Source organism: Fringilla coelebs (assembly GCF_963513975.1).
Source record: "Fringilla coelebs genome assembly, chromosome: 5".
NCBI classification, from domain to species: Eukaryota; Metazoa; Chordata; class Aves; order Passeriformes; family Fringillidae; genus Fringilla; species Fringilla coelebs.
Genome location: NC_140033.1, coordinates 9,415,771 through 9,431,775, shown reverse-complemented (window position 1 = coordinate 9,431,775; position 16,005 = coordinate 9,415,771). Strand labels below are relative to the sequence as shown.

Genomic DNA, 16,005 nt, shown 5'->3' with positions numbered 1-16,005 from the left:
AGGGATTTAAACATAAGCTAGACACTGCTCAAAAAGAACAGCTCAAGCCACGTGCAGGACACAGAAGTTCAGCCTCTGTAAAATCACCAGGTCTAAGCAGAGTTTTTTGGAACAGGCTTAGCTGAGGCATCTGAGAAGGACATGAGCTCCTAACATCCTTACAAGTATCTGTCTGTCTTTAGGCATTTAAATACCTCTGCAAATGTGAAACACCAAAATCTAACTTTGTTGAAGAAGCTTAAGTTCTTCACCCTTATTTAAAAAGGGAATTCAGGCAGTAAATTTAAAAAAAAATAATTCAGCTGTGTTCAATTTTGACTAAATCATCCATCAAAGAGTAATTTCATATTAGCCCTTCTATTCTGCATACATACAATATATGTGCTTTATAGGAAAAATGGTAGAGGTGAGTCATTCTGCTATGAAAATATTTCCATTTCAATATTTTTGTCTGTCATGCATATTGAATAAGTTAAAAAGAAAAGTAAGATGCCTAATTATGAATAAGATTAATTTTGTTCTGATAGTCAAGAAATACTGTGGGGTTTTTATCATTTAACATGCACTGTTTTTCAATGCCAGATTTTATCTTTCAAAGTAATAATTAGCAGTAGTTTTAATATTTTCTCAATTATAAAGAATTATCATTTAATGGATAAAATTTCCATAAATGTTAGGGAGTATATTGTGTTAGCCTATTATGTTCTGTATTATTTAGTTACTCTATTAAACAGTAATAGCATTCACTTTCTTACAATCAAAATTTTAAAAGGTTCTTTAAGGGGAGAGGGAAGAAGCAGAGAAGATAAATTATGCAACTGAAAGGAGTGATTGTTTTTCTCTTTGTCTCTTTAGTGCAAATTCTTCTTCACTGTGTTTCCCAGACACCATCTGTTTCCAAAACAACTCATCACCAAACATAAGAGAGAAGATAGGAGTTCCTTATAGGAGCTAAACCTGCCAGTTTGCAGAGCAGTCTGAGCTTTTTCAAGCAGGAAATACATGACAGTACAGAGCTGTTAATTAATTAAAGATAGGCAATGGGTGTCACCTCAGATGGTGCAGTACACTATTTTAGGGATTTTCAGAATAATACATGGATTATTACTTTTTAATGTTGCTGCACAGTGATTGAAAAAGTCCAAAGCACATTTGGGCATTTAACAGCAGGGCTTGATTCACTTAGTTAAGGTTTGGGGGTTTTTAAAAATTATTTTTTAAAGCCTACTTTTGAAGCTTGAATACAAGGGCACACTTGCTCAGGCTCTCACTCTGTTTAAAATATCATTGAAGTCTTGGAAAAACAGAATCTAGCAGAATTATTTACACTGGTTGCTCATCCACCCATGCCAATTGCCATTCTGCAGGATTTTGGGAGGAGGTAGAAAAACCCAAGATGTATCCAGGTACACGACACCATGCCACCACCCTCCAGAGAGGCTTCTATCAGTTCCAAAATGCTATTTACTGCTACTTCTAGAAGTTCATACTGGAAGAGCAAGGTACCAATTTTTCACCTGGTTAGGATATGGAGTTTAATGATGGCCCTGTGCTTACTTTAAAGAAAAAATCATTCCTATTTTTTCTTTTCCTTCTCTCCATAGTCTGTGGGAACAAGAAAAATTATTTAGTTAAGTCTAATAAGTAGGAGTGGTAAAATGAGTTATCAGAAAAACACTTAAATTCTTTTGGCAAGTTATACAACTATTTATAAAACAGAGACATAGAAGAATATAGACTGGACAGAAACTATCAAGCTTTATAGATTCCTGTCATCATAACCACCATTTCATACAGAATACATGTGCCATAATAAACGTATTAAGAAATATCACTCTAAAATTGTTTATATTATGTATTCTCATTATATCTCTAACAGATTACCTCTTTTTCAAACTACAAATCCTTAACAAGTCAGAGATATGATGTCTCCTCTGCCCTTCCCCAATTATCCCTGTCCTTCAGCATCATTCGAAACTTTTTTCTCCTTTCTGTAGCGCCAGTAATTTTTCACACATGGAGCATTCTTTACTTCCCAGTGCCTTTCCAGGTGGTTTTATAGCTATCAGCAGACTAAAAAGTGCTTCTGTTGTTCTCCTAGTGGTTCTATTAGATTAAATCCATCAGCACAGTAACATACATACTTAACATTTTCAACTCTTTCTGTTCATAACGTGATTCTATTAAGATGCTATACTTCATATTGCCCATATAGAATCTAAAAATCTGGATTATCTTATTTTTCTTTAGTTTAGCTTTTAAACTATCTTTTTTTTTTACATTTTATTCCTGCATTAATTTATCACAGGTTCTACATTCCTGATCTCAACGTATTTAATCACATTATAGACAACCATCTCTGCTCCTGCTCAATATTCTGAACAGTTCACTGAGTTTTAAATGCACAAAATGGTCGTTGCCACACATTTCATTTCTGGCTCCAGCAGTTGTGATCTTGTGCTTTGTTACTAAAAATAGAGCTGCTTCCAACTACCTGAGCTGGAAAGCTAATTACAGAGCTGGTAAACAGTTCTCCTCCCCATTGAGCAAATGGCAGAATAAGGTGTCTGCTAATGCACTAGGGCTCCCATGGTCCTGTGGGTCTCTGAAATCTATCAAGTGTCATTTATTTAATCATTTGTGGCTGTTTGCATCATGGATAAATTACCATTTAAGTAAATAACTGTTTGACTGTTGTAGCAACAAATCAGGGAGAAAAAGAACAATCAGCTCATTTTAAGAAAATGTATTCTGGCCTAATTCTCGGCTTGCACAAATTAAAACAATTTCACTGAAGTAAATAGCATATTGTTGATTTTGACTAGGTAAGAGTCCAGTTATATTATGTGCAGTAGAGGGGTTATTAGAGGACTGACTGTAGGAGCTTAAAGACTTTTTTGATAGTTATTTCTGTCACATACAGGCAAGAACAAGCAACTGCCACTGTAAAAAAGCACTTTCTTCCCTTAAAAGTACTCTCAGCCCAGTCTGCAGTACAGCAGCACATTGGCTGGAAAAATTCCCTGCAGAGAGATCTTAAGGTAGAAGTGCCCATGGGGTTTAGATGCTCCTCTGCATTTGACAGTGAAACACTGGTTTCCTTGGACTGATCCTTATCATGTAGCCTAATAGCAAGCTTTGTTGGCAACGAGAGTTCAGCCATCACTCAGTCAATAAAACTCCAATCATTTTCAGCCATTACTGAGGGAACAAAATGTAGACCATACATAAGCAACTGTCAGCATAACTGTGATACAGCTGCAGGCCCAAAGAAAAACTATGATTATGTTTAAGATGCAGTATGTTTGTTCATCCAAAATCACTTCTGGGGCCAAGATGGCATATAGCTTTTGGAATTACATTTTTTATCTGAATGCACAATATAGGAATAAAAGAATTAGGTAGAAAACCACCAGAAGGATCAATTTTAAAAAGCACTTTATTTCTCCTTCCTAACTCCCAAAGAAAGACACAAGTAAATAAAACCTCCAAGACAGTACTGAACACATTAGAAGTATCTTGTGGACGAAAAGAGCATGAAAGTGAGTATAAACTATTTGCTCATCATCATGGTTCTGTCATGTAAAAGATATGTACTCTATATTGTGCATCCAGGGACAGAATTGCTATCTGACCATAAATACATTATTTACACAGCACATTGGGAGATGTAACTGTCTGCCCCTGTTCTATCTGTCCAGTCTTTTTGAAAAGGAAAGTCAGGATGCTCTCAGCCAAGTAAACCACCGCCTATTGTGAAGGGAAATGTACATTGCCACTTTCTAGCAAAACTAAGTGGAAAAAAGAAGGCAAGACAGAAAATGCGGACAGAGGTGGAAATGTGTAGCACAAGAAAGAAGACTATAAAAGCAGGAGACAAAAGAGAAACAAAGAAAGGCATGTGGAAGTAAGACTAAGGAAAATCATTCATATTTCAGGCTCTGGATATTCTAAAGAGCAGAAACAGAGGGAATCTTCTAAAAAAACTGTGATGGAAAAACAGAAACAGAGTATCAGCCTTCTCATCATTACCAGAAGAAATTTAGGTAACATGTCTGCACACCACAAGGCAGTCCCACATCACAACTAAGCCAACACTGAAGAAGACAAGTCATGCACCAGGACTTGAGTAGCTGTCATTTGAGCAATGCTTCACCAGGACTGACATATCTTGTTTCCATGGTACTCTGTGTATGCATACTAGAGAGCCCCTGGAGAAAGCCAGAAGCGTTTTTCACAATTAAATCCATGTAAGTGTGTGTGTGTGTGTGCATTCCCAGAGCTGGGTAATTATGGAGAGTGTGTGTGTGATGGTATTCAGTGCATAAACAATGTTAAAAATCAACTGAATCCCAATTTTCAATCCCTGATCAATCTTCTTCCTGCATTTTCAGACATTTCTTTTTGACCTAAATGACCACAAATACATTAGACAACATATTAATGTGTTGGATAAAATGTGCTTATTATATTAGGAAAAAGACCTCTCTGATGATAGTATATTCCAGAAAATAATACGCAAAGAAAGGCATATGCAAACATCATAAGCAATATTTTCCGTGCAATATGCTATTTATTCCCACGTTTATTCTCACCTTAAGACAGAGATATGATATCCTTTAATCCTGGCAGTCATTTGTCATTTATTATTCAGATTTCAAAGACAGAACACCAATTGCCACAGTCCTCATGTGCTGCACAGACCAACTTAACATTTCAACTGCTCACAAGTATTTTTAGTTGGTCTGCTTCTGCTGAATTAATTTTGCCAAATTCATAGGGCAAATAAGATGAGCCTCCATCTTTCCATTAAACTAGTTATGTTAAGTTACCAATCCCCTTGTCAAAAAAAAAAAAATACATGGAGAAAGGAAAGATAAAAATATGCAATGCAAGGAAACTGTTGAAAATCAGTTGTGTAATTCTTTTAAACATGAGTTGCTGTCTCAGGCAATCACAAAAAAAGCACTTTCAAAGTGACAATCTTTAATGAATGAAGTAACTTTGTGAGCCTTGTATTGTTCTTGCCAAAAAATTACATCTTTCACCACACAGGTATCACTCAAACTTCATCCTTCCTAATGAATGCATCGGCATATGCAAAGACTCCAGAGCCAGAATGAGATTAATAGAATAAATTTATCATATATTAACAGGAGGGAAGGGCAATAACTAAGCATTAACACATTTCTTCATTCAATAGTTTTTTGGATCAGAGGCACTGGTTAAAGAAGCACACATTAGGAGACAACGCTGAAGTATAAGAAAAAGCTCATAACAGACAAAATACAGTAGTTTGCTGTGTCATAGCAGCACCAGTTTCAAAGGAGTTCATAACCACATCTGTTTATGTCTCAAAGCCCTAGCAACCACATCTACCAGGCCTCCTTAATATGCCAAAAATTCATCAAGTGACAAAGTTTCATACAGCACAAACAATTTTAAAAGACTCCAGATGATGAAATGCTCAATAAAATTTCTTAATTGCTAAAAACCATCTATTTATGTCTCCACAGCACAGGGAACCTGTAAGTAGGAATAAGGTAAATATAGACTCCATCACCTTACCTCAGCTATGTGCGGCATTGGGTTAAATCCACAGAGATTGCACACAACTTTCTTGCACTCGGTACAGGTATTAAAGTTGGGGGGATCCTTAGAACCAATATTTAGTGCAGTTTTACAAAGTGGACAAGACATTTCAGGTTGGCTAGCCTTCTCTGGTTCTGACAGCCCATCAGGTTTCTTAGCTTCAGCAGCTTGAGGCTTGCTATCTTTAGCCAAACCAGGTTTCTTTTCTAAATCAGATCCTTTAGTTAAAACACTATCCACTTTTGCTGGCTCTGATTTTTCAGGAGGCTTGGCCTCTTTCTTTACAGGAACAGCTTTTGGAAGAGGCTGAGCCTGAGCAGCCTCTTTGGGGGCTGCTTGAGGGGCTGGAGGCTGGGGCTGCTTGGCTGCAGGACCGGGCGGAGGGGGGCCCGATGGCTGAGACCCCGTCTGACCCGCTGTGGAAATTAAATTTGAGGCCTGGCTGAAGAATGAAGCTCCAAATCCAAAGAGTTTCCCAGTAACTGTTTCTTGGGGTGTGGTAGGCTGAGGCTTAGGGGCATCAGTGATGCCTCCCAGGTTAAGGCTGAAGCGCCTGGATTGCTCTGGAGTTTTCTGAGGTGGCTGGGGCTGAGGTGCCGGCTGTGATGGCACTGCCTTGGCTCCTGCCCCTGCCTGTGGGCCCTTGGCAGCTGGTTTTGTTTCAGGCTTTGGGGCTGCTTTTGTTGGTAACTTTTTAGGATCATCTTTTGTTTGAGCTGGCTCAACAGGCTTTTGAGCTTTAGCGTCTGGTCTAGCTCCAGGCTGAGAAGCAAGCTTGGGATCTGATTTCTGCCGGGATACTTGTGGAACAGGTTTGGAATCTGGTTTATCTCCAGCTGGATGTGTGTCCTGGGATGGCTTTGCAAGCTCAGGCTTTGGGGAGTCTGTCACTTTTTGCTGAGTTGGTGGTCTGGGGCCTACCAAATCCTGCTTCTGCTCTGGTGCTACAGAGGTAGATACAGTGTCTGCTGGGGGCTTCTGTACACTGGGTTGTTTTTGCTTATCTTCAGCCTGTGTTGGCTTGACTTGCTCAGATTTTGGAGTGGCATCTATTTGCTGGGAAATCTCAGTGGGCTCTGCACCGGGTTGTTTTGATTTTACAGGAGGAGACCCAGGCAAAGGTGTTTGCTTTTTTTGTGGAGGAGGTTTTTTCGAATCTGTTGACTGTGAAGGATCAGGTTTTGGGGTTACATCTTTCTTTTGAACAGGTTGTGGCTGGGGAGATGGTTTAGCTGTTGAAGGTGGAATGGGTGTCTTCTGTTTGGGTGCAAATGGCTGTGGCCCAGGACCATGACCTGGTCCTAGGTCACCTCCTAACGTTCTTTGCATCTGGCAGTTTAAACAGAGCCATTCACTGATCTGAAAAAAAAAAAAAAAAAGGCAATTATAAGAAGACAAATTTAATAAAAAAAACATAACAGTAAGCTATTCTAATATAGGACATGCCCTAAAATTTTAAACTTCTGTGAAAAAAGGGAGAAATAGCACTAATAATGTTTTGCAATTAACATGCACAGCTGATTATTTTCATTCTTCTCCACATTGCTGTGAGTCAAGCTATCACTGAGCCCATGATTCTGATGGCTTCACATTCAGTTTACATACAGCTGAATACTGGAGGATAAAACCCCATCAGAACAAAAAAAATGCATTGGAATTTCATGGGACCCAGTGATTCATTTACAGCAATGATTTGCCAGAATAATGACAAATACTGCTAAAATAGTTTAACACATCAAGTCTGCTGACAGAAAACAATAATCAGAATTATTAAAATACAGTAAATGCATAATTATCTTTAGGCATACATCTATCAAGCTCTTAATGCAGCTTATGCTTTTGGTAATGGTTTAAATTACAGAGCACAGGTATTGGCAGTACATATGTATCCTATGAATTAACCACAGAGGTGTGTAAACGGTAAAACACAGACTTATGAATTACCACCAATTTCAGGGGGCAAGTGTTCATCTAAAATCAGTGGTGAGCTTTGCCTGAGCCTTGATGGTATTTCAAGAGCCATAATTAGGCTTCCCAACTCATTGGATATTAGAAGTTTCTAGGGTTATTACTGTATACAACAAGCCCCTCTTGTCACACAGAGGAGAAGGAATAATGCAAATAATATAGTTACTCGTGTTTCTCATCAATTATAGTACCTTGCAACTTTAAAACATTTTTTTATCATTCCCGAGCAGTATTACATGAGAGGGAAACTGTATTTCTGGTAAGACAGAAAAGCCCAGCTTCACCATCTGAGAAAGGATCAAATTGCCTAAAACGTGGTCACGTGCTACTTTCCACACTTTCCATCACTAGCAGAAACATTATAGGCAGCAAAAATGCCATTCAATATGGTACAGAGTCTCACGGGCCCTCTCCTGCAAGCAGATATTTAAGCAGGTCACCTTTAGCTCTTCCCTATTCTTTAGTCCTGGTGTGAAACTCAGAGTGCAGCTACAGCACTGGCACACACCACTGCAAGGGAGGGAACAGCAACATCAGAGAACACACAACACTCTTTTCCCCTAAGGGTGAAAGATTCCTGGATGCTGCTTCTCACTCAGGACTTGAGGGTCTTAGAGATCTATTACAGCATAAATGATACTGTGATGCTATGAAATCTCTACTATACACCATGGAACAAATCTAGAGAGTCTACATGCAAAGAAGGATTTTGTCGGTGTAATATCGGAGCTCACTGGAAGAAAGGAGCTCTGATATCACGGACTGAGGCAATGAATTCATTACTTTGGTGGGCCTTGCCAGCCTTGTGTTTTTGTAGCAGCAAAAATTAAGAGTTGGATGCAGCTCCCTAAAACACAGTTATTTAAATTATTCTGATAAACATGGTATAAACACACACTCTGGAATATAAGTTCACTATTACTAACAGCTTCACAAAGCAATGACAAATTTTGGCTTCAGCTGTAAAGTTCCATTCATAATAAGGCTGCACTTATCTTCCATTTTCAGTGCAATTTTTTTAGATTGTTTAAACAATTCTCTCTTTTACTAGCAAACCATATAACAAATGATAGTTAAAAAGTGAAAACAACTGAAAAAAACTGGAACATATGCTTAAACTCTGCTTCGAATTATGAAAGAAATTAAGTTCAGACCTGTATAGAGGACTTGAGCAAGGATTACATTTAGCAAACTCCCTGTTTGCTTAATGATCACTTCCCTTACCTGATTTTAGATATTAGTAACATAATTTAATTAGATACATACTAATACCATTTCTGGATTAATCCTTAAGGGTTTTCTAGGGCTTAAGTGTAATCAAAGACCAGGCTGTGACAGTTGTCTGGCTTTGGCAAAGTAACTAAGATTGCTTATATTAGGGAGGTTGGCTCTGCTCTACAGTGGAGAAAGACAAGATCCTGTGAGGAGTTTTTTAATGGACCTAAGAAAGGAATGGTTTTTCCCCCTATCCAAAGGATTCCTACAGATATTTGGAAAATTTGCTTTCCATAGGGATTCACTGCTTCTGCTTCTTTTTACACCATGGCAATACCAGGTGCCTATCTGTTCTCATTCAGCTTTCAGGAAATCTAAGTTTAAGTCACTATGACACCTTCAAGGCCTCAAATGAAGCAGCTGTAGAGTTGGTAGAGCTATAAAATGAGTCACTTTAATAATTCTTACATTTAAAGTGTCCAGATTCAAATTGCACTTGTAAGCATTTGGGTTTGTCTTCAACCTGAAGTCCAGTCTGATTCTGTTATCTTGGAGTCCAAACAACCATTACTTTTATGCTACAGATTTCAAAACAACCTTTTGCAGAAGACAAAACCTTAACCCTCCATCACTAATTTTTCCTTATTATTATTTAAAAAATTATATACATATATACACATATGTGCATTCTTGGTATGAAACAAGTCTCCTGAACCAAAACTGAATTTGCAACTTCTACAGCTGAACTTAAAAATGGAAAATGGACAAAGTTTCACTTCACTCTATTATTTTTTACATCTTTCTGGTTTAAACATAAAATTCCTCCCATGCACTTTAGTGGGTGGATTAAGTGCCAAAATGCTCAAGTCATTAGAGGTTACACACATCTTCAAACAAATGCAAAACTGCACAAAGTATAGTCCTGTGATTGGAACAGCAGGAGTTCAAAATGAAATGTGCTATGTGATACAGTTTTCTATCAAATACTTGCCTGTTTTTTCTACCAGAATTACAGAGATTTTCCATACATTTTGACAGGAATGGGCTTCCATTAAATACAGATGCTCTATACACTATTACAGATGAAGTAAAACTTAGTGCTACTACGGATAACTTAAATCCAAATGTTTCTCTATCCTTAAAGGTGTTCCTGGGCAGAAGTTCGGTGACCTCCTAGTTTCTTTCTCCACATTTCTAATAACATTATATGGACTAAAAAGCAAAAGTTTCCAGAAGAACTTTTGAGCTTTCACTGTTCCTGTCTGTGACGGAGATTCCTCTTTGATGCTGAGAAACCCAAGCTGTCTGGTTTTTACACCAATATATAGGGGTGGGAGCTGGGTCTCATTTCTAGAAGAAATCTGTAAGTGATTTTCTTCATTCTGAGACCCATGCCAATAAGTGCCATAACTAGGACAGTAAACTTGACAGATTTCATGCAGCATTTTTGTTCAGATTTCAACTCAAAGAAATTTGCTGCTTTGTTTTCTAACTGTTGTAGAAACTATATGCCCTCAGAACAACAAAAAAGTAATTAAAATGTATTTTATATATTCATCAATCACAGCACCAACTCTTCTAGACTGAAGCACCAAATGAATTTATTTGGTATTTTAGTAACAACATCCATGGTGAATTGCTTTGAAGAGAATTATAACTCATAATCATAGATTATGAGTGCATAAAGAAAGGCAAGCTAACAGTTGATACTGGTAACAAATAGCAACTATAGCTCAGTCCTTCCTCCTGTCCCAAACAAAGCCAACACATTTGAAGGCAATCCAGTGTCTATTCCTTTCTTCAAAAATGGTTCAGATTCGTTCTAACAACACAGACCCATCAAAAGCAACAGGAAAGCTGTTAGCAAGTGCATTGCCTGGCATGCTTAATTTCTATCCCTGCAGATTATGTAGGGGAGGAAGAGAACCTATCTTGATTCTATGATTCCAGAAGTACGTGAGAAATAAATTTTGACTTGCAGATTGCACATATTTCATACAAAAATTACTGGCACGCAATATGAATGTGGCTCTCAGAAGCCATGTTAACAGCCCTTGTGCAGAGCAGAGCTACACTCCAAGTGAATGGGTCTCATTCTCATCTAGAACAGTCATTTGCTGCTATAAAAAGGAACTTAAAATATACATAAAATATTAACATCCCTTTACATTACCACAGGTATGTAAAATGGACTTTGCTGACACTGCTCAGCTCCAAAGCTTTATTGACAAAATCAGCTTCTAGTTTGAAAACACATTAACTTATTTGGTCCTTGACAATTTTAAAGAGCAGTGAAAATCCAGATTTGGCTATTCGCAGATATTTTTGCCAAGATGATGAGAGATACATGAAAAATAAAGTGCTCAAGCACATGATTTTATGCAGCTTCATGCAGCATGGTAGAATACTCTAAGACAAGAAGCTAAATCAGAAAATCCTGTCATGAAAAAAAAACCCAAAAAAACTATCACAAATCAAATTAAATTGGTACCTCAACATACAAGTTAAAATGTCTTCTAAATAAGCTTGTGCTATCCTGGAGACAAAGTTTTTTCTTCTACACCATTCTTTTATTTATAAGTTTTCAGCTGTTCAAAGTAATTACACCAAACCAAACATTTAACAATTGTACACAGTATGCAACTGATCCTAATTTCAGGCAAATACATCATCACTACAAAATACATATTTACCTTCCTTTCAGGTATATGATGAGTTTGCCAGAGAACACTGACTCAAGATGCTCACAAACATGACACCAGATTCTAGTCAGCAGCATGGTCTATGGGTATCCTTCCTCAAACCACAGCAATGTTTACAAGCTCTGTAGCTTGGTGCCAAACCAATGCTGGTACAAAATTCTCAAACAGACATATTGCAAAATAATTTTTAAATGTTACTTAGCTGTTCTAAAGCTACTGATCACTACAGAATTAAATATATTATGCAGTTATCACAATCTTAAAACATACTCCACTATTCTTCCTAAATTACCAATATGAAAATCTATAGTTTGCACATGAATTGTGAATGTTTGGGGAACTATTATTTTAGAGTTTACATAATTGGAATCATAAAGCAAAATAATGAACACTACCTCTTGAATTTTTGAATTTTTTTTTTTTGAATGTCAGTATGTCAGGATATCGATAAACTAGTTTTTTATAGCAAACAATATGATTAAGCTGCCTCATGCACATAGCAAGGAAAAAGACTTTTAAACACAGCTCAGTGCACTGCATCATGCAGTAATGCAACAAATGCTCATTGCTTTCATCAACTGCACTGAGATTTAATATGCCAGAAACATGAATGATTGACAAAAAATCTAACTGCAAATCAAGAGAGTGGCAAAGAAAAGGTTAACAAAGTTGATCTGTGCTGCACTGAGCGAATCAGGAAAAGGATTAAGCTGTCTGGTGAGAGCAGGGCTGGGCTGTGCTGCCTGCCCAGTGGTTGCCCAGCAAACGCCATCCCACATCACATGGTCTCACATAGTAGTAAATTACAGTTGCTGAGCAACAGCAATACTGGCACAGATGGCTGACTGCAGTTGACATCTTTAGCTATGCAGATTAATTTATTATTTACTTGTGTTAAAAACCATACAGGCCAGCTTTCTGGACTAATGAGAAAACACTCCAACATATTGTAGAATATTGCTCAATTAAATTATTGGGACTCTATTCCCCATACAGAGGGGTTTTGCCTCTATTTTCTGCCCCTTATGTAAAGAGGAAAAAAAAAAAAAAAGGAAAAACCACAGGGCATCACTGCTATTTCTACATCTAATCCTTAAAGTAAAGCAGAATTGTAGGCACACAGCCTTTCTCTAAGACAGAAACGATGTGGGAGTTTGTTTAAGAATATTCCATGGAGAGAAACAGTATCCTGTACTTCCATAACCCTTCTACTCGAGGATCTTTACAATTTTCCCAAATGTCTGTGCAGAAGTTGTGGCTAGGGGCAGAACTACAGGAACTATACTAACTTCATATCATCACAAAAATTGTGGATAATCCCCATTTGCATGAAAATTGCAGTGTTAGTAAAACTGGAAAGCTCCAAGTACTCTTTGCACTAGAGCAAATACTTGACACTTTTATGGCTTTTAAATAGCAACTAAACAAGTCTTGTTTGCATCTGCTCTCTGATCAATTTGAACCCAGACTAAAGTCCAACACAACTCTTCTCACTTTATTTCAGCACAGTTAAGAGCTGGTACTTAAATAACTACTTTGAAAAATGTTTAAAAGTCTTGGGATTTGCTGTATTTTTTTAAAACTCATTCCTATACAACTTATGATGATTATAACAGCTTAGAGTTAGGTTTTTGATTTTTTTTTCTATTTTTTCTGCTTTACTTATATAGCCCTAATATCCCCCCACCAAGTTCACATAGGGTGTACAAACTCAAAGCTATTTTCCCTGATCTCAAAACACTTAAAATTTATTGCATGTCACTGCCAACAGGGATGGCAGTTTTATTCTTGTTTATACATCATTTCCAGTCCAAGTTGCATTTTTGTTCCCATGTACTATCACAACACAGCAGGGTCTAGACTGCAAGCCACAGGCAATACTTCAATCAACAGCTTCCTCTGCTGTCATGTAATCAACAAAGATTTAATACAGTAACTTCTAGTAACTTTATTGTAAGTATAAGCAAAACTTACCTGGATTCACAAAAATTATAGTCATCTTCCTTATTTTAAATTATTATATGTTGTTCTCCCTATAAAACCTAATAATAATGAAAATAACAAACAAAAATTAATGCCTTTCTGATGGTTTAAATTCTGTTTAGTTATTGATCCTACTTCTTGCCCAAGTATGTTTAGGAGATTTAGAACTGCAGGATTTTAATAAAAACCAAATACAAATACCTAAAATAATTATAAAGATTTGAACCAAAAATTTATATTTTAAATAAAATCTTGTGATATGATTGTAAATATAAAGAGAGGCAGAAAGAAAGAAAAAAAAAATCAAGGCAATAATATGTGGTACAATTGATATGGAAAATTTCTATCCTATTAAAAAAAGTTTAAAAAATAGACATGCCGTCCCCCACAAAAATTTACATTAACAAAAAAGAAAATATTTCAGACAGAGTTTAAAATTCTCCATATTGAATTGAAAAATAAATGTGCAATCCAGTAAAAAATTCTACTTGATGAGAAACCATACACTCCACTTTGAGATAGTCAACTGCTTGGGGTTTCTGATTCCTCCTCTTGGAATTTTTATCCCTCCTGTTTTTCCCAGTAGGAATAAGTCCGCTTTGGTACAGACACATTGTTTGAAAAAAAAAATCAGAAGCAATAAAATATTTTTAAGAATTCACTTTATCTCCACCCAGAAGAACTTTTGGCAAGCAAACAAATTCTGTATCCATACACAGCTTCCCGTTATTTGAATGTACAATCTTCATTAAGTATCTATGTATAAAATTATACCTGGCCTCAAGATTAACTTCAAATGTTCTCTTTGGAGAACATCAAAACAATGGATGAAATATGATCTAATGTATATAAAATTCACATAGAATAATCTCTCCTCAAAAACCTCCTAGAGGACAGGCATCCCCATGTGCACAGATACACATCCCAGGCAGGCTCCAGGAGCAGAGCCCACACATGGCCAAGGGTCCAACATTGACAGCTCTAACACTTCACTTGATCATCAGCTCTACAGATGACCATCATAAAGAATATAATGACTTAATTATTACCCTTTACACCCTTGCTCAGACTGTCTTGCATGCATCTTCCAATAACTAATTCACAGGGAATGAAAAATTACTCCAGCTGTTGAGCATACGTGCTAATCATTTAGAATTAACTATAGCAGTTTGTGCTTTTTGCCTTTTTTCCTCAAGACACCTTTGTTCATTTTCAGAAAGCCTACTCCTATCTGAATGCTCTAATGGGCTGAATCTGGTTTTGGGAGGCACTGCTTTTTGTTGCTAATGGCTCATGGGAGTGGGTTTGGGAAAATGAAATGGTAAAAAGATTAGAAAAAGAAGTCACCACATAGGAAAAGATACACTTCCTATAAGGTTCTGATGTGCATGAAAGGCAAATGGAATAGAGTGCCAGTCCTCAAACCTGCTTATATAATTTTTTCCATTACTTTATGCAACTGTTGCTAGGCAGTCATGTGCCATGGTGATGAGTGGAGTATGAATACCTAGACAGATTAGAGAGACATATGTTACTGAAAACTTATGTGTGATGCGTTTTCTCTCCAGACTGCTGTACAAAAGACACCAACCATCCTTCTTCCCCAAGAGGACTGCTGTGTCAGATGGTTCAGAGAAACAGTTCAAGGGGTCTGACCTTGTGGCAATACAGGTATCACTTTCTGCTCTTAGTTACAGAGTTCTCTCTAGTGGGTTAAAACAGACAGAGTGCATGTAATACTGAATTTTAAATAAAGGTTGAAATTAATAAAAAGAATTAAATTTTCTTATCTGCATTTTATAATGGCTTTACAATGTATGCAATCTACTTCCTAAGCCAGTTTTTAAAGCTTGTAAAATTCTTTTCAGGATCAGCTAGAAATATAAAACACAGAAATTTAGAAAGATGTAGATTGGAAAAATTATTCACTTGATTAGTTTTGGAGACTGAGCTACCTTGTAAGAAACTTGTAAGGAAGCTGTCTTAGGAAAGCAATTCCAGCAGCTGTACAAAGGGTAAATTTTAGAGAACAAAAGTCAAATGTTTTTCTAAATAAATGCCTTCCACTCCCCACATCCAATTTGAAATTAATGCTTCCCTATAAGTAATGTGTTTAACATAAGCAATGAAATCAGTAGTTATACAGGACTTGGGAAAAGCACAATGTAGTACTCCAGAATCATGAAACATGACCAAAAAAAATAGCAGGGAATGCTAAAGTAAAACAGTAAAGTCAGTAGGTGCATGGGTAAGACACAGAATTTTGGTCAATAACACTTCAGGAGAAGTTAAAATATAAGAAGTGAAAAGAAAAAAATTGCACCATAAGCAAGAAAACGGACAGCCAAGTCACAAACCATAATCTTCCTGATAGTTGGGAAGAAGTGGGTAAAGTACTACAAAAAAGGAATCAGGAACTTTTGTTAATAAGCTAAATACTTAAAGGAAACCAAAAGTAGAAGGAAAATTTGAAAATAACTCAAGTGAGAATCTTGGCAGCTGAAATAAGTGAATTTTTTGTCTGTGGCCAGAGCAGGTTCTATTG

At 36.9% G+C, this 16,005-nt stretch overlaps 1 protein-coding gene across 1 annotated transcript in view; it reads right to left on the bottom strand.

The window, feature by feature from the left end:
- PCLO (piccolo presynaptic cytomatrix protein) overlaps positions 1 to 16,005 on the bottom strand; it is a gene marked incomplete at both ends in the record, with an annotated part of 319,291 nt that overhangs the window by 293,111 nt on the left and 10,175 nt on the right. Inside the window, one exon of the mRNA XM_084205371.1 lies at positions 5,569 to 6,951. Within this exon, the coding sequence (XP_084061497.1) occupies positions 5,569 to 6,951 (1,383 nt within the window). The remainder of the gene's footprint in view (positions 1 to 5,568; positions 6,952 to 16,005) is intronic.